This window comes from Podarcis erhardii, assembly GCF_964252035.2.
Source record: "Podarcis erhardii genome assembly, chromosome: Z".
NCBI lineage: Eukaryota > Metazoa > Chordata > Lepidosauria > Squamata > Lacertidae > Podarcis > Podarcis erhardii.
The window spans coordinates 25,186,900-25,209,576 of record NC_138504.1 but is presented as its reverse complement, the minus strand read 5'-3'; the positions used below and the strand labels follow the sequence as shown (position 1 = coordinate 25,209,576).

At 41.3% G+C, this 22,677-nt stretch overlaps 1 protein-coding gene across 2 annotated transcripts; it reads right to left on the bottom strand.

Moving 5' to 3' along the window:
* Positions 1-161: 161 nt before the first annotated feature.
* Positions 162-22,476, bottom strand: ATG4A (autophagy related 4A cysteine peptidase). Of its 2 annotated transcripts, none has more exons than XM_081847185.1 (13): positions 22,340-22,476; positions 14,174-14,248; positions 13,321-13,392; positions 11,937-12,035; positions 11,233-11,334; positions 10,418-10,490; positions 8,328-8,407; positions 7,613-7,800; positions 7,265-7,343; positions 4,685-4,830; positions 4,175-4,231; positions 3,013-3,124; positions 162-1,188 (listed from the first exon to the last, which is right to left on the bottom strand). In XM_081847185.1, exons 1-13 carry the CDS (start codon positions 22,347-22,349, stop codon positions 1,124-1,126), a joined length of 1,158 nt encoding a protein of 385 aa, XP_081703311.1. In that variant the 5' UTR covers positions 22,350-22,476; the 3' UTR covers positions 162-1,123. The 2 variants fall into 2 exon arrangements, with proteins under 2 accessions (XP_081703311.1, XP_081703312.1); XM_081847186.1 differs by having other exon boundaries at positions 14,174-14,245; positions 22,340-22,475.
* Between the last annotated feature and the right edge of the window lie 201 nt (positions 22,477-22,677).

The following is a 22,677-nucleotide window of genomic DNA, read 5'->3' as shown; positions in this document are numbered from 1 at the left end:
AACCTCAAGTTGCAAATAAAACTGCATTGCTAGGATCGCAGGACTATAAAAGTTACACCATCCATGCCTGACCATGTCAAAGTAGTAACAAAGGGGAAGAGACAATAGTTTTCATTTTGCCAGAGAACTTCCTTGGGTGGTTAAAAAGGTCCCAAACAACCCACAAAATCTAGCATTTAATTTATTAAATGTTTAAGAAATTTATTAGATGCACATGTAAAGTGCTCTTACAGAGGAGGGAAAACTGTAAATATTATAAAATAAATACAATTACAGTTTGAAACAAATTACTTTTTTTTTACTCAAAAACCAAAGTAGAAAGTTTCCATAATGATTTAAACCTAAGGTCAAGGTGAAATATGTCATGAAAATTACAGAGAAGGAGGAATATACCAAGGGAGCAGGCGGCTCCTGGCACTCTCCAACCTTCACTTCCTTTCCAGGAGTGCAAGTGGGGAGAGGCTAGGAGGCTGGAGGGTTGCCCTCCAGGTCTCCCATTCATTTATTTAACTCCTAGAAACAGGAGGACAATTGCAAAATTTGTATCTATTAGACAGTTCCTTTCATAGAAACATTTAGGTCTGTTTATTTTTGAAGTGTGGTTGCAGAAATGTATTTAAACAAAACCATTGGGTCTTTTTTCCCTGATGCGGTTGATCTTATAAAAACATTTATTCCTATGAAACAGTCCAGGTGAAGAAACAAGAGGTAAACACACACCTTTACCTCTACATCATGCTTTCAGTGTGAACAGAACTCTTGCATTATACTACACTGAGTAATAATAGCCATCCAGATATCAATGCCTTCAAGGCAGTTCCCAGCAATATAGAAGTCTTTACTTCAATATCATCATTGCCTTCATCCCCCAAAAGTTCATTTTCCTCAGGCAAGATACATTCTTAAAAAACTGTGGGGGTGGGGGGTTGGGGCAAGGGGTATGTCCACTTGCACTTCTGGGAAGTTCTTTTCAAAACTGTTGTCCTCAGTTCCAGTTACTGGTCATTTCTTGTGCTCTGTTCACTGTTTATATGCAGGCACTTTGGGGCGAGAAAAGGCTGCCGTGGTCTTAGTCAATTCATATGCTACACATGGGCACACATAAGGTCAACTGAAGCTTCCTTCAGACGCTCAGGATCTCAAACTCTTCTTCAGATTCAAATAGTTTGTCAGTGGACTCAATGAGCTCTGTGGGAAATGGAAAAAACAACTTATTATCAAGAGCATGCACCTCTGGCTTTTGTGCAGAAATTTACAAACTTTACCATGGCAAGCCTCCCTAATTAAAAAACAAACACTAAAATGTCAAACTTTTCCAAATGTAACAAAGATAAGGAAGCTTAGCTATTTATTGCAATTGTCTAAGTTTCAAGAAAGGAGATGATAGATTAAGATTTGTTTTTAAAACTGTTCTCCTCTAACTTTTGCCCCATGGAATATGTGGGAATGACAGTCTTCCCTTCTTCTTCAGAGATATGTTGGGCACAATCCAAAGTTCTTAGCATGTAAGCTTAAGGCTCAGTTTTAAAGCAAACTTTTCTGTACCTTCAGCAAGGATTCATTTTAAAAAAACTGCCTTTGTGTCACATAAATTTCTGTGGGTCTCTTTCCTGCAGTCTACAACCTGCAAAGTGCAACTTGCTGTTCCTTAAAGAGCAAGCTTTGTTCTTGTTGTTGTGCCTTTCACCACATTTAGAGACTTTTATGACCTTCTACTTATATCCAAATCAGCATTAGTGCAATCCCTTTTTTCTGCTTTTCCACACTGATGCAAGACACTTGATTTACCACATCTCCCTTTTAAATCCCCTGTTCCAGAGCTTATGGACTCCATTTGACATGAAGACCAGTTGCACCCCACCCCACCCCACTCCACAATCCTGCCTTCAATCTGCAAGATCTGCATCAGTCTCATTTGCTGCTACTGTTTCACAGGGAATTCCAGTTCCAAATGGATCCCATCTGTTGGGAGACAGGGATAACTCCTCTCAAGCAGCACTGTGCTTTATATGTATTTACTTAAGATTTTGAGTGCTTCTACCACAGCTAGAACTGGGTGCACCAATTTCCTAGGATGGGCTGAATCTTCAGAGTACTTTGGAAAAGATTCCAGTGCCATTGTGATTTAAACAAACCACAAATTGTCTTGCTGACATTACTGGGATCCATCACATAACCACCAATCCATAGGACCAATTTCTATGTGGCTCTCACTACAAGATAACCAGAAAAGTCACAGCATAACAAAAGGAAAAAAGATTCCATTCCCAGGGATGACAAATTAGTGTGTGTTAATCTAGTGAAAACCTTGGCTGAGCACACAGCTTCATACATCATGAAATTGACTTCAGAAAGAGAACAGCAGTGGGAGGAAGGGACGACAACAAAAGTCTGCAGTACCTTCAAAGTCTAACAGTGCCATAAGCTTCTTTAGGCTACAAATCCCACTCTAGTCCACAAAACTTTATGTCACAATAAAACTGCTAAGTCTTTAAGATGCCACTGCTGTGTTGCAACATATGGAAATGGCTACAGCCTCCGGGAGGAAAAGTGGGGAAGGGTTAGATAGGAACATTTGTTACTTCACAAACCAAGATTCTATCTCACTCTCTGTATCCATATATATATATATATATATATATATATATATATGCAGGTTTTGGTGTCCTCGGGTGTCTTCCCGTGTAAAAGTTGGGGTGTCTAGGCGACGTTTCGACGAGGTCTCACTCGTCATCTTCAGGCTGGTGCTTTCGGCTTCTTGTTACTGGAACAGCTTCTTGTTACTGGAAAGCACCAGCCTTGTTACTGGAAAGCACCAGCCTGAAGATGACGAGTGAGACCTCGTCGAAACGTCGCCTAGACACCCCAACTTTTACACGGGAAGACACCCGAGGACACCAAAACCTGCATTCCTGTACCCGTGAAAATCTACGAAAGCATATATATATATATATATATATATATATAGTTGCTGGGGTGGGGTGGGGGGAGAAGTTAAACACAATTCTGTACCTGCTCCAGTTGTGGTTACTTCTGGCTTTGTAGGAGGTATGAAAGGGGGCCAGTGCGGTGGATGCTTTTGAACCAACTCAAACATTCGCAGACTCTGTTGCTTAAGTATTTCCTGGGGAGAACAATATTTCATTTTTAAATGTGTGCTGCAATAACAAAACCAGAAAACATAGCTGAATTATACGGGAAGTAGCAGACAGTCTGTGCTCTTGTGCTACAGAATCATCACCATCACTTGTGCAGTCCTTTAGGTAGTCACTTCTTAGTCTAATGATCAATGCTCACACTTTAATGCTTTCATGACTGAAATATCTGTGAGCATTCTTGCAACATCACAAAAGCACAGCTGGAGCTTTTATAGCTGAGCAAAACTCAGGCAGCAGATCATGTTCATCTCGGTTTTATTTTTCTGCAAAGCCACACATTAAGTCCTATGACTGCAAGGAGAACTTATTCAAGGAAAGGCTTAGTAAGGAACATAGGAATCTGCCCTATACGGCATCAGACTGTTGGTCCATCCAGCTCAGTAACATCTACACTGACTAGCAGAAGCTATCCAGGATTTCAGAGTTCTCTTCCATACAGATCACACTTAATATTCCTAAATTATTGGACCTTTGTCTGATCCAACAAGGTGCTTACACTGTATCTTGAACTATTTATTTTTTTACTTCCAAAGCTAAGCAGTGTGGTCTGCCACAGTCTCACACTCACATACCATTGGGTTGTTTTTCAACAAGTACCAGGGCAGTGAGAAGATCCCATAAGTAACAGGCACCTGTACACCAATAACGTTTCTCATTCACAAACCAGGGCTGGCAGATGAAGACATGACACAGGAGCACACACACTTTAGGTATCAGATCAGAATGTAACTTGGGCAATAGATCCAATTATACTTTGGGCCCTGGCTGACCTCTCTACGCAAGCTGCAGGGGCACATGCTGGCTCACACCATCCATTTTCCCTATGCCACCACTGCAGCCAATTAGCAAATCAGTACAAAGAAATGTGTTGCTGAGCAGAGAGGGCCACAATGGGGAGTAATTTAAAACAGCCTCTCCTTGGTTATATTATTCCATGCATCTCACCCCACCTAATGTACCTAGAGGTTCATTTTAAAGGGGAACTTATGCCAGTTAAAAAGTTTCCTAATGCTTACCTTTTGCACAAGGCTACACCAGTTATCAAAGTCCTTTTCTTCTCTACAAAAGAATCCCTGTGAAGGTACAGGAATATTTTAAGTGAGATATAATTTGGGGGCAAAAAGTACCCAGTCTGAAGTCTGGTGTGGGGAAGAGCAAGATCCAGCTGTCCAAATATTACTTTTCAGGGCATCTTGAATGAACATTATATTAATTCCCCCATGATTGGTCATGCAAGTTCCTCATCAATAGTCAGAAGTGGTACAAAACAAACACAGAGAACAAGGCCACAAATGGCATTAACATGTAAGGCTAAATTAACCAGTATACAAAATATTGGGCAGTTTAGATATGTAACCAAACCAGGGGGCCTTGACATAAGGTAAAGTTAGCTGCCTGTGCATGATAGGGTGGGACAGCATTCGTGTTCCAATTGTGAAGACAAGAGACAAAAGTGTGGGGTATGGACCAGAGGGGTGCAAGGCTGCAGGTCAGGGTGACAGACATCCACTCCTGCCAACACCTACTAAAGCTACAGAGGGATCGAGATTCATTATCTTCATCCGATGTGGTGCTTGCTGGCAATGGAAGCTATGGTCATCTACAGCACCATTTTCTTCAGAATCTACAAAAATCTGTGTGGTGTGAGGGTCCAAGTAGATCAACTCATTTCCTGTGCGGGTAAAACAAGAGCAGTTTGTCAGAAATGTAGAACTGAAAGCCATTCAGTCTTGCACTCTGTATGGACATTAACAGTAGGTGAGGTAGGGCAGACGAGACAGTGGACTGAGAAGAAAAATAAAAAAAAGCTGCCAAATGTAGGAAGCAGAGGCTTAGAAATATAGGAGGCTTCCCCATTGATCCAGCTATCCCAGTATTGCTGTCAGTGATGGGCAGTGGCTCTCCAGGATCCCCAAACGAGAGTCTATTCAAGCCCTAACTGTAGAGGCCAGATATTGAATCTGGGAACTTTTTGCACACAAATTTGTGCTCTACCATTAAGCCGCAGAAGAGATACACAATAATGAAAAGGAGGGAACAATGCAGTGCAAGAGACCTTTGGTGTCTATGAACACAAGGGGTGCTGATGTTAACATCAGTAGAAAGGCAAAGAGATAGTAGTGCTGGGGAGGCAGGGAGACCAAGGACCAGAAGGGGAGATGGGATGAGTCAGGGTGACTGAAGGAAATGGAACTAAGCTCAAACATAAGAAACTGAAGGAAGGAGAGGTGAAGGAACCTAAAGGAATGAGGGTAGAGAAGAGATGGAGCAGAGAAAATAAGTAGCCAAAGATGAGCTGGGGGAAGACTTGCATAGGACAGGAAAGGTTGCAAACTGCTTGGAGGAAGGGTCTTAAAAGAGTAGGTGGGCTGGAGAAGCCAAAGCAATGCTTTGGGGAAGGACTAGATTTCATACAGTGATTTGAATTGATCAAACCATCTGCTCTCATACTCCCAACACTGCAACTTGTCAGCACAATGATATCTGGATAAAACTTAATAACCTTAATAGTTTATCCCCATTAAGACAGGCACCTGCTGTTCATTAAGCACAAACTCACGTAGACTAGAGGAGAGCAATCTGTATTTTCAACTTCACTCTCCAAACTGGGAATTAGCAACATGTCCACTGTGATCACCACCCAATCCTACCCATGTTTTGATGTCCCATGCTGTGAGAGGGCATGTCTTGTGGCAAGCTTTGTGAATAGAGGAAATGCTTTCCCTAACCTTTCTCTGACGAAGTGTGTATTACACATGAAAGCTCATACCATGAAAGCTTATATTTAGTTGATCTTAAAGGTGCCACTGGAATTATTTAAAAAGATTTTTTCATCTTTCATCTTATTATTTATTATAACTATGACAGATCAACACGGCTATCCACCTGAATTTTTCTCTGGTATATTAAAGAATGTTGTGGGCCTTTCTGCCTGATCTGCTTGCCTTTGCCTCCAGGCTGAGCCTGGAGTGTCCTTATGTACACTTACAGCACAATACTACTGAGTGCACTCAAAAGCACGGTCTTGTAGAGATGCTTGATCAGTTTTTTGTCATCTTGACTCTAGGAGAATAACAGCAACAAACTGGAAAACCCTTAGTTTTGATAATTTTGTCTTTAACCATTTCCACATCCCCTGGGGACAGACTGGGAATGAGCTCCTCCCCACCAAGTTTTCATTGTGGAGAAAAGTGAACAACTGAATACACAAATGTGTGGTTTTTAACCCTTCTTTAAAGAGAAATAAGGGGGAAATCCACATACAAATAGTGATGTTTTGGCAATTCACTTCTCCCCAAAGAGAAAGGAGTAAGAGAACAAAGAAGTGAGGTAGGGAGTATACTAGAGGCCCAATCTAATATTCCTCCTGGGGACATGGGAGGAGTTAGCATTCAAAAAGGCCTGCTAACCACCTTTTCATAGAGTAACTCTATTTAAAAGTCCTACTGATCAATGGATGCATTTATCTATCAAGAACTAAACTATCCATGCCATTAGCCATAACTACTAACAGATATGGGATACCATTATCTTGAACTTTTCCTAAGAAAGGACTGTGTGTGTGTGTGTGTGTGCGCGCGCGCGCGCGCGCGAATATATATGCATGCAGAGGGAAGATTTCATGCATCGTTTCATATTATATATTCTAATGTATTTACAAATTAAATAGGAGAACACACAAGGAAAGGGCAGTGGAGGGAAGAGGTAGAGGATGCAGAAAGGGCCAGTTTTTTTGTACTGTTTGTGAAAATTTGATAAAAGTAATTAAAGGTTTTGAGTCAGGCTGATCATTGACTGTTGGTATTTTTCCTGAATAGCGGTTGGTGGTTCTTGTCCTCATCCAGAGAGACAAAGGGTGAAACCTCCCTGTGCCCCCAGTCTCCTAGCTAGTGACAGAAGCCTGATCACACAACTTCTTTGGCTCTTCAGCCTCAAAGCAAAGTACTGAGTAGACGATGCATTATAAAGCAGTACGGAGTATCTTTTATATGCTCTCTTATTGCAGCTGGCTGTTAGGCCCACCTGCATTACTTAGCAAATTCAGCTTTAAAATAATCCTTCAGAAGCAAAGATATTTATTTGGCACTCCACTTATTTTTCCTTACCTAAGAATCCTATAAAGTAGTAGGCATTGTTTGGTTTTCCTCCTAAAGCTCCCAAAGATTGTGGCATCTTAAAACACTCCTACAGATTGAAAGAAGAAGATAAAGAAGAAGAGATTTATTACATTTATATGCTACCTTTCTTCCATGATGGAACTGAAGGCAGCATATACCGAGTCCCCAGGCCTAAACAGACCCAGACCTCTTTAGCTTGAGCAAAGCTGTTTCATCGTGCTTCTTCAGACCATGCATATGTTTGCGCACTAGTTATTAAAGTACCTGCAACTGCTCAAAACATTTCCAAACACTCCTATTAAGCTGACCAAATCAATCACTATAAGACAGTCGTACCTTAAAAGCATCAACATAAACCGGATTGATGTGGTTTATCCCCAAGCGAAGAGGTACAATCAGCAGCAGAGGCTTCCAACCACAGCAGATCCCCATAGGGCTCTTGTTTCGGCTGAGCACACTCCTGTGTGACAGGGAGCTGCAGTGGGTACTGGAACAGTTCTGGGATGGAAACCGGCACATCTTCTCTGGGAAATAAGAGACAATAAAACCTAATTGCCCATTCACTTGAGTTTAACGGAGGGAGCCATTCCTGTGTGCACACATCTTATACTTATCTATGAAGTGAATACTCAGTTCAGTGTCCCCAAATACTTGTGGGTTACAGCAAAGACATGCCTTACAGAAGGAACCAGTAGTTAAGAAGAAATTTGTGGTGATTCTGTCTGCCCAACTAGAATAAGCAGGGAAAAGCTAGCTGTAAGTTTTGGAGCTCAGGTAAAGAAGCAAACCCTGAGTTTTCTAAAGAAACTGATTACAAAATAGCAATCAAACCGTTCAGCGGATCCATTGTGACACGTAGCATGGTGATTCTCATGTGGTATGGCTGAGACTGAAACTAGTCCTCCTTTAGCTGACAATCTGTGTCCAAGCATGCTTGTACTGATCTTCATATTTTCCAAGGAATAAAAATCAGACTGGAGCTAAATCCCAATTCAGTTTAAGGCCTGGGTGAATCAGAAATTCTGTTAAACAGCTGGTGCTTATAACTTACTGATATCTTCAATCACAACTGTGTTGTCCATAGATACATAAACGGCTAAGGAATTCCATTCATCAAATAGTGCAAGTTTCCTGGGGTGGGGAAACAGACAGTAGTAAGTCCAAATTCCATGCCACTCAGAGGCCAACACTCTGCCTTCAATATGACTGGAAGACTCTTAAATAAATAAGATGTTCTATCTTTTGAGGAAAAGGTTCTAGTTATTCCCTTTTGTACATCTTGCCACTTGTCTGACCAATTTTTATGATATTATGCTTACTGATACTTCTAGGAGAGGTCATTTTACAAATATATGGATAAAGTTGCACACCAGTGTAGTGGGATTGTCTGTGAGTGTTCAATCCCAGGCTTTAGTGGGAACTGGCAACAGCCAGCAAGGGAAGATTTGCCTCCATCAGGGGCTGAGTGAGTTCCCGTTGCTTAGCCACACTCCCTTGCCACAGAATACATCACTGGGCTCTAGCACTTAGTAGGCTGATGCCAAAGGTCAACAACAGGGAAGATTATGGCGGGATTAGGATTAGGGCAGGAAATGCCACCTAAATAATTCAGGTACCATAGGGGCACAATGATTGACACAAGACTTGAATGTGATTTTCATTATAAATATCTGTTGTAAGCTAATTTCAAGAGCCTCTCAGGGATGCAAGGATTACAAATATAATAAATAAATGTTGTTAGGAAAAGGTCTGCACAAAACCATTAAGAAAGTTATGGAGAACATTTGATCCCCCAGAAGTTGCTGAACTACAATTCCCATCAAGCATGCTCAATGGCCACGGATGACAAAAGTTGTGGTTCAGCAGCATCTGGAGGACCACACCTGCTTTAAAGGAGGAAAAGAAAAACAGGAGATAATTTTTTATTGTTGCAGGTGCTAATCTGGATCCCTGATTTCTGAGATTCAAATTATTAAGGTTCTGCTTGTTTTTATTGAAAATGTTCTGAAGATGCAGATTGCTATTCTAAATTAATACCAGAGACTGGCAGTTTAACATAATTTTTATCTCTCTATCTGCCAATATTCAGTTGCCACTACTAACCTTCCCCAAGTATGGTCATAGTTCAATCTTCTGTTAACTGCTTATGCAGAAGAGATACATTGCTTTTCCAGCTTAATGTTACTTAAAAATAGGATTTTTACATCAGGTTTGGAATTTCAGGCTGTTCTTAATCAACAGGTCCCCATGCTTTTAAAGCTGCAATTTAAATTTTAGTGCTTCGAGTAATGACAGATAAATTCTATAACATGGGAACAATACGTATCTCAGAATACTGAGCTGCTTCAAAATCTAACCAGAGATCACAACAGTAAGTTGTGATGCTAACTAGAAACTTTGTCCTAGAGGGGTTTTGCCTTCCCTGTTCTATCATATGGATCAATTCTACAAGTTGTTGCTTGATTCATGCAAGAGATAGTCTGGTGATTAGGAGTGCATAGCCTATGGAGGACAGCTGAAGTCATGCAATGGTTGTGAACTGGACTCAGGGGACTTGGCTTTAAATCCCTACTATGCCATGTAGCTCTATGAGTGACCATTGGGCAAGTCACTATCTCTCAGTCTAACCTGCCTCAGAAAAATATTCTGGATAAAATTGATAACTATGTGCTGTGCTGGAAAAAGGGCATCAGAGGCTCCACTTGTTCATCCCACAGTGAATATATGCTATCATCTGCCAACAAGGACCTTCTACCATCTGCCTGGGGCAACAAGTCTGTCTCCATGCAAAGATTAAATGGACACAAAACTGAAAATAGTAGGAAACTCTGTTGTTGACTGTTATTTACCATTATTTTTTTTTAAAAAATACAAAGTAGGATTGCTGTGTGAAATAGCTGGACAGCAATTTGGTTCAGGACTCAATCATGATCGATTGTAGGTGTTAATGTAACAAAGCCAGGAAGCTTGTGCATAAAAGTTCATGCCACAATGATCATCACCACCACCACCATCATTATCTCCAGGGAGAACCTTCATGTTATGAAAGTGCAGCAGAGTTTCAATGTTAAATGAGTGGAACTAAACTGTCTTTCCATTCCATCTAAATTCCACACAAGATATACATGCTTGCTTGCTTACTTGAGCACTTGGGCAACAGTATTTGGTCCAAACCATTCCCCAATAGACTTCCCTTCACCAACACCCATCTGTGCTGTGTAGATTAGAAACAGAAACAGACACACAGATAAATAAGAAGCATCAGTCTGTCGAATGGCACATTCTTTTAGGCTGCATTGCACACATTCCAAAGCCATTAGAAATTGGGACTACCTTCACACAAATGAGATGGAAACTTGTTCTGTATCAAGGATCACACTGGAATGTTATCACAAGACTAAGAACCTCAGCTAAATATTTTAAGCTTGATTTAAACCGAGCAGCAATGCTATAGTGTCTGAACCCAGACCACTAGCAGTAAGCCAAAAAGAAGCCAGGAACAAACCTTCAGAGTTCAGAACACATGACAAGCCATAATATGACTTATTTGAGTCACATGAGAGGGAACTATACAGCAAGGGAGAGGCATGTTCCTGATTAAACCATGGATAAAGACAAATTGTGGTTTAGTGGACTGGTCCATATGTCTCAATGAATCTCACATTTCAGAATCATGCCTTTTACCTGGGAGCTCTCATGACATCAAATGATTTGGGAACCTGTATTCTAAATTACAGCTTCATCACCCTATTATTATTAGTTCTATATTTGTGTGTGCACATACAAAAACTTATTCTCTTCTGCACTGCTATGCTTTTGACCAAGATTTGCAACTTTTATAGCATTTGAAGGCATATGTGCATTTTTCACGCTAAAATTATGCTAACAGAAGTTTATGTACACTAAAAGTTTGAAAAACAAGGGTGGAAGAAATAATTCTCAAAGCCAACTCTTACCCATTTGATGGATAGAATAACAGCAGTCTTTTCTGTCCAGGAAACAGCGTAAGATTTTGTGATATTCTTCAGGTTGCCTTTTGTGTTTCTCCCAATGCCAATCTTAGAGAGAAAATTATTCTAGATTTTAAATATCATATCATAATCTTGAAAAGTAGTGTTGAATGGCAGTAGGTGATACATGTATACCTTTGGTTATGATAGCTACTGTAATTTTCTAAATTATTGGTTACAAATCAGGGTTGCATACTTAATAATAATATTATTATAATATTAATATAATAATAATTTATTTGTGCCCCACCCTCCCTGGCTGGTGCTGGGCTCAGAGTGGCTAATATCATATAAATAACACAGTATACATAAAAACAGGCATCAATTAATTAAAATACATCATAAAATTAATTCAGACAAATTAAAATACCATACTTACTATTAAAAAAAAGATTACAATTGCAGAACCAGGTAATATAATTTCTGAACCAGAAAAAACTGATTTTAAAATATAACTAGGAAAGCTATACATAATAGCATATATTCTCTTTGCAAAACTTATTCTAGTCTTTCTAGAATCAACTAGATGAGGCACTGAAGCCCCACCCCAAACAATATAAAACATATTCAGATACCCCTCACCCTCACTCATTTCTCATTCCTACAACCACGACCATTCTGGGAATCTACTGGTGAAAGACCACACTCACCCCTCCCCAAGTGTCGACAGATCAGAGCCTGGGCCAACATCATCTGTCCGCATCGCAGCATACAGCCCCAGCCAGCATCTGAGGAAGGGCCGGTGCCACCTGGGGTCAAGAATCACCACATTTATGAATTTACCCAAAGAAACAACAAAGAATGCTTCCCTTCCTTGGATTTTTCTCTTCACATAAAAGAAAAATGCTTAGTACCCACAATAGTTTGCTATTGGAATAATTCTTAGCATGATGAAAATGCAGTGGAGGACCGAGTGAAGTGCATTCACCAACAAGTAGGTTTTAACCTAAGCTGTGGATCATAAATCCAAAATTCTGGAAGAATGTTGTGATAGTTTGATTAATGCCATCCGGCCTTACCCAATCTCGCGACCTCAATATGCTTTGGATTAAAACTCCCTATTGAGCCCAGCCTGCATAATGACCATGCTGGCTGGGGCTGATGGGAATCTTAGTCCAAAACATATGGAGAACACTGAGTTGGAAAAAGTAAGAGTATAGATCCACACCCAACTCATAGCATAAGATCACTGAGAGCCACAAAGGAGAGGGTAGAAGATCAAGAGGTCTTTGAAAATCTGGTGGCAGTTCAGATGGCCCCCTAAAGGAAGGTGATTGGAACAAACCTGTAATGGTTCTAGGGGTTGCTTGTGCGTAAATTGGCGCCACGCTTGGCTGGGTTACCTGGGTGAACCTTTTCTGTCCGGACAGCCACCCATCCGTGGCTGCCTCAATCGCTGGCAGAATCCGTCAGTGGGCGTTTCTTGAACTTCTTCCAGCAAAGAAGCTCTTTGACGCCTAGTCTCCGCCTACTCTCCCTGCGCGGAAGTCTTCTGCACAGGGAGGGTGTGGGCAGCGGAGGACCTGTGCTCTCCCCGCTGGTCTCCAGCAAGGAGTCATGGAGCCCCCTCGCCGATTCCCCCATCTGCCCCCCTTCTCCACTGGTGCTACGCTGATTTCCTTCCCCAGCAGATGGGCTGCCTCTATCTCTCCTAGGACGCTCTCCGGCATCCCTCTGGAGCCCTCCCTCCTCCTCTGGCTCCGATGGCAGTTCCCTGACAAAACCCAATATCAGGAAGCACAACAAATATCTAAGTGTGTCCCACCAATGCTACCCAAAGCAATTGCTAGGCTGCAAAGGCCTCAATGGATCAAGGCAAAAGCCTAAAAGTGTCAGGATCTGTTCTGTACCAAGTAATTCTGTCCACCAAGGGCTAGCGGATACAGCAAACTTTTAAAAAGCATGCACTAAATGATCAAAGGCTGCAAATGCTGTCATCCTGAACTAATTGTTCATTCCTTTACACAGGTCATATTTTTAAGAACAAAACAAAGGTAAGGGGAAGAACCCACACATCTCAGAAAGCATACCTACCAATTGGTGAAAATTTTCTTCTGTAGGTAAACCAAAGACGAGCACTTATATCCAAAAGAAGCTTAGATTTTTCTAGAATTAAAAAAGCATTACAAATAGGGAGTTCAGATTACAAATTTACACAAATTCAGTATTTGTGATTGCTGCTGCACTGCTGAACATGAACAACTTAAGAGAGGATCAAGGATCTATATATATTAAAGTAGCCCCCTTTCGTAGAAAAGTCTGCACTTCCTTCTTAACTTCCCTTTTTGTATTCCAAAGACATCAATATTTGGAGCAGTTGCTTCCACAGTTCACTGCAGAAGTGCAGATCTCTCAAACTCCATGTTATATCAGTCATTTGACTCCATGTTTAACAGAGTTCCATTATTCTTTCCCCTACTTTATTTCTCTCATTCCACAATCTTGAGCAATCCTGATAAGAGGGTCTTTAAATCTCTTTCCATCTGTCCTTGTTCAGCACATGATCACCCCAAGCTGTTTTTTCACCCAAGAAAGTGTCACAATACCATTCCCTTTCTCAAGAGTCAAGACCACCCTATCAAATAAAGATTGTTTGGCCGTAATCATCCAATTGCTAGAAATAACACAAGTCACGTGTGAAAAACCTGACAAAAAAGTATATTGTGTAAGGATGCTCTCTAGATAGCATCCTCCCCTAAATGTCATTTTGGTTTACAGCATTAGTACCCTGGGCATTGTAGACAGCAGATTTATTTTCCAATATTTCTACTCTCTACACAGATTAATACAGTGGGGCACAATACAAAGTGAGAAACATGAGGTGCTTAAACTAAGCATCCACAAAAGCTTTGTGGACCTTAGAAACACAGCTTCCTTCTATTCCTACCTGTTTTAAGATGATGCTGCCTTCCTAAGATCCAGACAGGCTCATCTGTTTCAGGAAGCTCTTCTACATAGTCTACTAAAATAAAAATTAGGTTTTCATATTTTTTGAAAAATAAACACACATGTAGAACATTTATTCCCTTGTTTCCCCTGTAATTTTAGTACCTGTTCAGTTCTTTCCTAACTAATGAACCTCTTACCACACCGTCACACTTTGTTTACCCTTTCGGACATTGGAATTTAGACCTCTTACTTTTAGCCAGACTATAGCCTTTGCCATTTGCACTGCAATACTGCTGCCGAAACTGAAACCAGATCCTATGTGGTAAGAGCTGAGCATTAAACATGATGATCTATGATTTGCAAATTTCTTATTTTGGCTGATGTAAAAGGTGCATGAGACAGATTTGTATGTTTTAATTTTCACATGTATGCTGTGATCATATCAGCTGAGAAAGGGTCCCAATACGCAACAGCTTAACAATACGAAAGTAGGTTCGGTCCCTGCCTTTAGGACTAAGGTTTTTTTTTAAAGTGTCTATTACTATAGCAATGGCAGATATAAAGTTAGTCATAGTATCAGGGCAAGGAACAAAGGCGTTGCAGAACTGAGACCACAAATAAACAAAGAACTTGGGTGACAGGAGAGGAAAATAAGCTTATTCTTAAAGAAATGTTCCATTTCACAAAATAGTCCTTTCACATGAAAAAAAATCTTCATTGACCTGATAATGCATTTTCAAAATTCCTTATTTTTTGTTGAAAAGAAAAACATTTTCCTATACATGCTGTTTACAAAATTAATCTTTAAAATGTGGGGGACTGTCCTACAATAATGCTTCCATTTCTTCACTATGATGTGAAACAACATATTCTTGGGGTTACCACACTAACTAGCGGGGAAAGTAGAATCATGGCTTCTTTTATGAAGGAGCGTCTCCACCCCCAACATTCTGCCCAGACACTGAGGTCCAGCGCCGAGGGCCTTCTGGCGGTTCTCTCACTGCAAGAAGCAAAGTTATAGGCAAGCAGGCAGAGGGCCTTCTCGGCAGTGAGCCCGCCCTGTGGAACGCCCTCCCATCAGCTGACAAATAAATAAGCAACTATCTGGCATTTAGATGACATCTGAAGGCAGTCCTGTTTAGGGAAGTTTTTAATGAATGATGTTTTAATGTATTTTTAATCTCTTGTTGGAAGCCGCCCAGAGTGGCTGGGGAAATCCAGCCAGGTGGGCGGGGTATAAGTAATAAATTATTAGCATTATTATTATTAATATACTCAATCCAGTACACATGGGGTACTGAATCTGAATTCCTTAAGATGTTGTTGCACTCCAACCCCCATCAACCCTAGGCAGAACAGACAATATCCAAAAATGATGGGAGTTGGAATCCAACAACATCTGAGGGGCCACAGGTTCCTCATCAATGTAAAATAGAATCTTAAACAACAATAGTAAGACCCCGTTTTTCTGTGTTACATGTAAAACATTAAAAGAATGCTTGAGATCCAGAACTTTTAACTATAGTCTTGCCCAGATGTTACTTTTCCAGACAACTAAGTACTATAACTACATAAGAAAGTGAGGAAGATTGTTTCTTACTAAGGAGGCTTTGGGGTAGGGCACTCTGTTGGTAGACCACATGTTTGATATGCAGAATGTCCCAAGTTCAATCCATGGTAGCAAATGGATCATGTGACAAGTTACTGAAAGACCCCACTCTCCCCAAGATCCTGATGAGTCACTACCAGCTACTACCACTACCAAACAATATTGGACAAGATGGAGAAATAATCTGAGCTGTAAACAGGCATCTTCCTATCTAGACCTGGATTGAGTTTCCACCTCTACCATGGTTGGCTGTGAACTGTTCATTGTCTAGAAATCAAGAGTTATTTCGTGTGTAAAATGCAAGTAAAAGTGACCACCCTATAGAACTGTTGTACACACCCAAAGAAGGGACGCAGGTGGCGCTGTGGGTTAAACCACAGAGCCTAGGACTTGCCAATCAGAAGGTTGGCGGTTCAAATCCCTGCGACGGGGTGAGCTCCCGTTGCTCGGTCCCTGCTCCTGCCAACCTAGCAGTTCGAAAGCACATCAAAGTGCAAATAGATAAATAGATACCGCTCCGGCGGGAAGGTAAGCGGCATTTCCGTGTGCTGCTCTGGTTCGCCAGAAGCGGCTTAGTCATGCTGGCCACATGACCCGAAAGCTGTACGCTGGCTCCCTCGGCCAATAAAGCGAGATGAGCGCTACAACCCCAGAGTCAGTCACGACTGGACCTAATGGTCAGGGGTCCCTTTACCTTTACACACCCAAAGACAAAAAATGAGCTTACTCTTAACACTGGCTTAGATTTTGGCCAATCAAATATAAAACTATGTTCATTTAAGAGGGACATAATAAGGATTTTACTATGAAAGTCGAACTGCTAAAAGCTTATCTAATAATAATGGTTGATAGACAACTCAGCAATAGACTGCACTCAATTATTTCAATTGATTTTCTCCAAGTATGAGTAATGTTGTATATATCCCAGTATATTTAGTTTTAGTGAAGACAGAGTTCTGGTTCTGCATCACATTGCTTTTTCCCCTTTTTGCATACTTTTAAAAAATGTAACTTGCATTCTTTTTTATTATAATAAGTCTCAACGAAAAGCAGCACATAATATCATATTGAAATTACTGCTACTACTAACCACAACTTCAAATAGAACGAACTGTACTAAAATAAGAAAAGAATGAGATGTAACACTAAATTGCTGCTGTGAGCTCCTTTAAACAAGCAATAACAAGTCTCAGCGAAAAGCAGTATGTAACACCATACTGAAATTACTGCTACTATCTACAACCTCAACTAGAACGAACTGTACTAAAACAGAAAAGAATAAGATGTAACACTAAATTGCTGCTGTGAGCAACTTCAAACAAGCAAGTGTAATGTTTAAAAGGTCAAAGCAGCCTAATGTCAGCAATTCTTCAGTTCATGATATGGTTTAAAAGGCAGGCTTCTGTGTCTTTCATTTTCAGCAACTTCCTTTGCTAAGCTTAGTGTCATGAAATACTATTTGTTTTCAAGCAAAAGAAGTATGTGCGTGTAGTGATGTGATTCTTAAAAACCTGATTCAGCTCTTAGTAACATCAAGGATTCTCATTCTTGTTATTTCTGAGAGATAATCCACTTAAAGTGGATATATCAAGTGATGAAAAGGTGTGATAAAAATATCTGAGAAGATAAAACATAGTTCGTTGACGTATAGTGAAAATCTCGTTTCAATAATTACTTTTTGAGTAAAACAAAAACGAGAGGGGGTCGACACAGAGCTTGCAATTAATAACTTGATTAGTTATAACTTGGAAGATGCAGGATACAAATGAGGAAAAATAAGCAAATAAATAAAGCAAAAATTAACCAGACATTTTAATTGACTTTTCCTATGCATAAAAATATGCTGCAGCGCAGACTGATCATTCACCAATGCCATAAAGGCAGGCATGAACTAACCTTTGATACTTTAATTTCCCACGTAAAAGCATCTGCGTGACACTCTTTGCATGCACTACCCGAGTCCTGTTTATTTTTCCAAAAGGAACTGGAAATTTTTAACCATTTCGGTTTCAAGCATAAGACTTTGCAGTTATTTTAATACAAAGTCTACTGTGACATTTAAAAGAAAACTAGATTTTCTTAATTCATCGTTTCACATTTGAAACTCTGGCAAGGTTTGGCTTCTCTCATTTCCAAGTCCTTACTACAAGGATAGCCCTTTTTAAAAGTTTGGAAATAAAAATAAGAGTCAGAGTGAGTTTTTGACAGATATAAAAGTTTTGTATGCATTATGTGTCATGCTGTAACATTTCTGTCTCCAGTTGTAGGCAAGCAACTTTGCTTTCACTGCAAAACTAGGTTAAAACAAAGCAAATTTGTTTGAATTTATGCTTCCCCATTTAGTCATAGATCTTACAAATTTGGCAAGTCACCATCTCTTAACTTAAACAATTTCTGAGTTGCTGTGATCATAAAATTAAAGCAAACCACCTCAAAATCCTAGAACAGGACTAATACATATAGAAATCAACTGAACAAAACCATTTGCACTACAAGTTATGCAAAACTATGATGTTTTCTTTTGTAACGTAAGAGTTGTGTCAATGCTGTAACATGCAACAAGACTGTTGTATAGGGATATCACTGGATTATGTTAGTAACCAATCCCACCCTACACTATCTAAGCCTCAGGATTTGCAGATGGACTCAGCAGCTCAAGTACTAGACAAGGTGGGGAAACTAGAGTTAATTTCCCACAATTATACTTAACGCTTCAGGCATAGAAACCACAAAGAGGCTTGCAGCCAGGAACACGCAGGGTGGGTTAGAATGACATCAGCATGGCAAGGAGGTGGCTGAGGAGCCTAGATGTGGGAGTCTTAAGGCTTACAAAAGTAACTCTACAGCTCTTTTTACTGGACACAGATTACTGCAGGAATAAGTGGTGGAAAGCAGCCTCAACTTGTCTTTTGGAGTTGGACCCCTGCCTTCTAATTTGCAAGTTCATTTGCAACTTCATACAGAACTTATTCAACTAGACATATGTCAGCTCATGTACCTACACATATAATCAGTGTTATTACATGGGCTGGGGAAAATAACACAGTTTGTGATGGTGGGTCAATACCACTGATCACTTTTTGAAAGATTCAAGATAAATGGTAAAAAGAATGCTTTGTTGTGCTTGCATTTTGGGCTGGTGATCATAAAAAATTCTAACTCATTTTAATAGCAGTAAACAACACTGCAGTCCTTTGTCACTGGAGGCTCAAGTGGCCTCAGTGGCACATGGCACCTTTCACTAGACAAGGCTGCTGTAACAAAATGAGCCTGGCCGATCATCCACATTCTAGTAAACTCCAGATTAGATTCCTGCAATGTATAATATATGCGTCTGCCCCTGGGGATCGCTCATAAAATTTGCTTAGGTTGCAGCCCTAACTGCACTTACCTGGAAATCAGCCCCATTGAATTCAACAGGATTTACTTCTAAGTAGACATGGTTAGGATTGTGTTGTTATTCCAGAAAGCAGGTGGTGGTCTTTTAAGTGGGGCACTCTTGGAGGGAACAAATTATGTAGATCTGTTCCAGTTTGGGTTTCGGCCTAGTCCAGGAACACAGCAAACCTTATCTCCATGATGCTTTTGATACAATTGATGGTATCCCTTGGGCCCCCTGGCAACTATGCTGTGGGGTGCCACACATATCCTCTTTTCCCTAATCTTGTTTGACATCTATATGATGATGGTAGGAGTGACTTAGAGCGAGGTATTATCAATAGGCAGATGACACCCAATACTGCTTCTCTGTAACATCTGAGACAGGTGTAGTTGTGAAGGTCCTAGACTAGTGCCTGGACACAGTGGTGAGCTGAATAAAGCCTTCTGAGTGGGTGGCTCCAGACCTAGGAATTAGGTGGTGTGCCTGCTCTGGACAGCACTGTACTCCTGCTGAAGGAGAACGTGTGTGGTCTGGACATGCTTCATTGTCAGTGAAGACTCACATACCCTCAGTAGTTAGGAGTGCCTTTACCAGCTTTGGCTGGTACACCAGCTACAGCTGTTCCCAAAAAAGAAGGTTCTGACTACAGTGACCAATGCATTGGTAATCTCAAGAATGGATTAATTTGAAGTACCCTGTGCAGGATTGCCTTTAAAAGAAAGTTTGGGAGCTGCAACTAGTGCACAATGAGGCAGCAGCTGAATGGGGCAGCCTACCATTTTTCAATATTTTAATGTCATATTTTAATTTTGTTTTTAAGTTGTATTCATTCAACTTATTTTTATTATTGCTTGTTAGCCGCCCTGAGCCTGGCCTTGGCTGGGGAGGGCGGGGTATAAACAAAAATTATTATTATTATTATTACCATGACCATATTTAATCAACTAGGAAGGAGCTGTACTTGCTGTCAATTTGTTACCAAGACAAATTTAAGGTACCCTTGCAGATATATTAAGCCCTCTATAACTTGGGATATCTGAGGAAATGCTGCTACCATACAGATGTGCCTATCAGTAAAGATATCAAAGGAGGCTCTCTTATTGGTACCACTATTAGCTGCAACAACCCAAGGTAGGATATTTCTGTGGTGGCATGCACTCAGTGGAATTCCTTCCCCTCCAATAAAAGGAAGGTATCGACTATTGTAAGTTCTTGATGCTAACTAGGAGACTGAGCTACAACTCAGAAAGTCATTAGTTCAAATTGCACCTCTGTCATGGACTCATTAGCAAGAAGGCTTAGCAAGCCTCTCTCTCTCTCATCCTCATACATAGCTGTCAACTTACAGATTTGAAAATAAGGGACCAGCAGCCTTGAAAATAAGGGACCTGCAGCCAAAATAAGGGACCTGCAGCCTCACCTGTTCCAGGCACTCCAGTCTTCCTGTCCTCCTGCAGGCTGGTCAAACTCATGCTGGTAGCTTCGAGAACACTGTCCAACCAACTTTGTAACCAGAGGTTCAACTGAATAGAATCTGAATCACATGCACCACAAGGCCTATGCAGCCTCAACTTAAGATGGCTCCCCGGCCTGGCATTGCACTGCAAAGTTTGCAGCAGCACATGCAACAAAATGGCGCCCAGCATTCAAAAAAACCCCTCAGCTTGCATTAACTAGCCACACACAAGGCATGCAAGCTCCACCCCCCAGGTCTTTCTTAGACTTCTTATTGGGTGAGCAACACAGCCAAGCAACACAGTTGGAGCCTCCCTCCTCCCTGGCCGGCAGGGAGGGAGGGAGAGGAGCTGCTTCCTTTGAAATTTAAGGGACATCATTTAAGGGACATCCATCAATAAGGGACAGCAGCGGGACATGGCGCTGGAATAAGGGACTGTCCTTTCAAATAAGGGACACTTGACAGCTATGTCCTCATAGGAGAAACCTTGCTGGTTTGTTGTACTGACTGACACAATGTGAAGCACACTGAATGTTCAAAAATATGATATGATTTTGTCAGTAGCATCAGATGCTGTAGGGAATTACGGTATCTCCTTTCACACACACTTCAATCTTGTCATGCCCCTCCGCTATGAGCTTAAACAGGGAAAAGGGCCAGTGAAACCAATTGTGATTTAGGGTGAGGAGCGCTACCATCTTTCCATACTCTGTCAAAACCAGAAGATCAGTTATTCTTACAACAGAGTAAGGTCAGCTGTACATCTTGTTCTGGTTTGCATTTCTTCCCCTCACCCACCATTGCTACTGGTTTTTTATTTTTTTGTTTTTGGCTCTAATACTTCGTTTTAATAGAAAAGCAGGATATAAATATGGAATACAAACAATGCATCAAATTAGCTTAAAAATACCAGAATCATGATACTGCAGGTTACAGACACCAAAATAAATATGTATGTTGGACATGCACACATTGAAAATTACATATACACAATTCTGAAAATTACAGACACACAATTTTGACAAAATATCCATCCTATTGATAATAAAAATACCTAAAGCCTCAACCCTATGCACACACAAACATAGGCATACATCCCATTGATGAGTCTACTCCAAGTAGGACTCCTGAGTGGATAGAACCCACACATATAAACAAACCAGACCGACCGACCCAGTTTTAAGTACCCACCCCCACCCCCGCATGATGCCGAGCAATCTCATATAGTGAACATGCTGATGTTTATGAATCACATCCAATATTAGCCCTACTCAAAGTGAAGCTAACGGGCACGGAATAACTCGAGTTTATTTATTTCAGTGTATCTACTCTCGATTAAGACTTAGTTGGACACAACCCGCACATACAGATATAGATAGATATAAAGAAGAACAAGCAAACAGCACCAGTTTTCAGTTTTTCCTTCTTTATATGTGATTCCCAAGCAAGCAGCGAACATGTTGCGTTTGGGCACCCTGAGCTGCATCAAATCTCTACTCAAGAGTAGACTCATTGAAGCTAATGGGCGCGGGCTAATTTAGGCTCATTAATTCCAGTGGGTCTACTCTGAGCTGGGCTTAACACGGTATAAACAAGCAGGCGGACTTAACGGTCAGGCAGGGGAGGGGGGAGATCTGGGCTTCACAGGCACAAATAGGGGGTGGGAAAGGGTCGCTTCTCCCCCTCTCACACGCGCCCTCCCCCGCCAGTCCCTCACCGGACTCCATCCTTCGCCTCCTCCTTCAGCAACCAGCGCCTCCGCCGCCACCATCCTCTCCTCCTCCTCCTCCTCCTCCCTCCTTCGCCCTCCTGCCGTTGCCGAGAGCCTCTCGCTGCTCCGCCCTTCAGAAAACAACACCGCCGCCACGACAGCCGCCGCGGAGCACGCCGGGAGCTGCAGTCCAGCGGCCTCGTCGGCCAAGCCGGAGTCCTTTACTCTCCCTTCCCACCTCCCAGTACTACAACTCCCGTCGGCCCTCCTTGCAGAGTCGCCTCACCGCGGCCGCCTCCTGCGCGTGCGCAGCCGCTCACAAAAAAAAAAAAAAAAAACAACCC

Coding starts and splice junctions, on each gene's coding strand:
- ATG4A (XM_081847185.1), bottom strand. Junction 4,232..4,684: donor TCGATCCCTCTGTAGCTTTA/GTAGGTGTTGGC, acceptor GTACCTTCACAG/GGATTCTTTTGTAGAGAAGA. Junction 1,189..3,012: donor AGTAACCACAACTGGAGCAG/GTACAGAATTGT, acceptor CATTTCCCACAG/AGCTCATTGAGTCCACTGAC.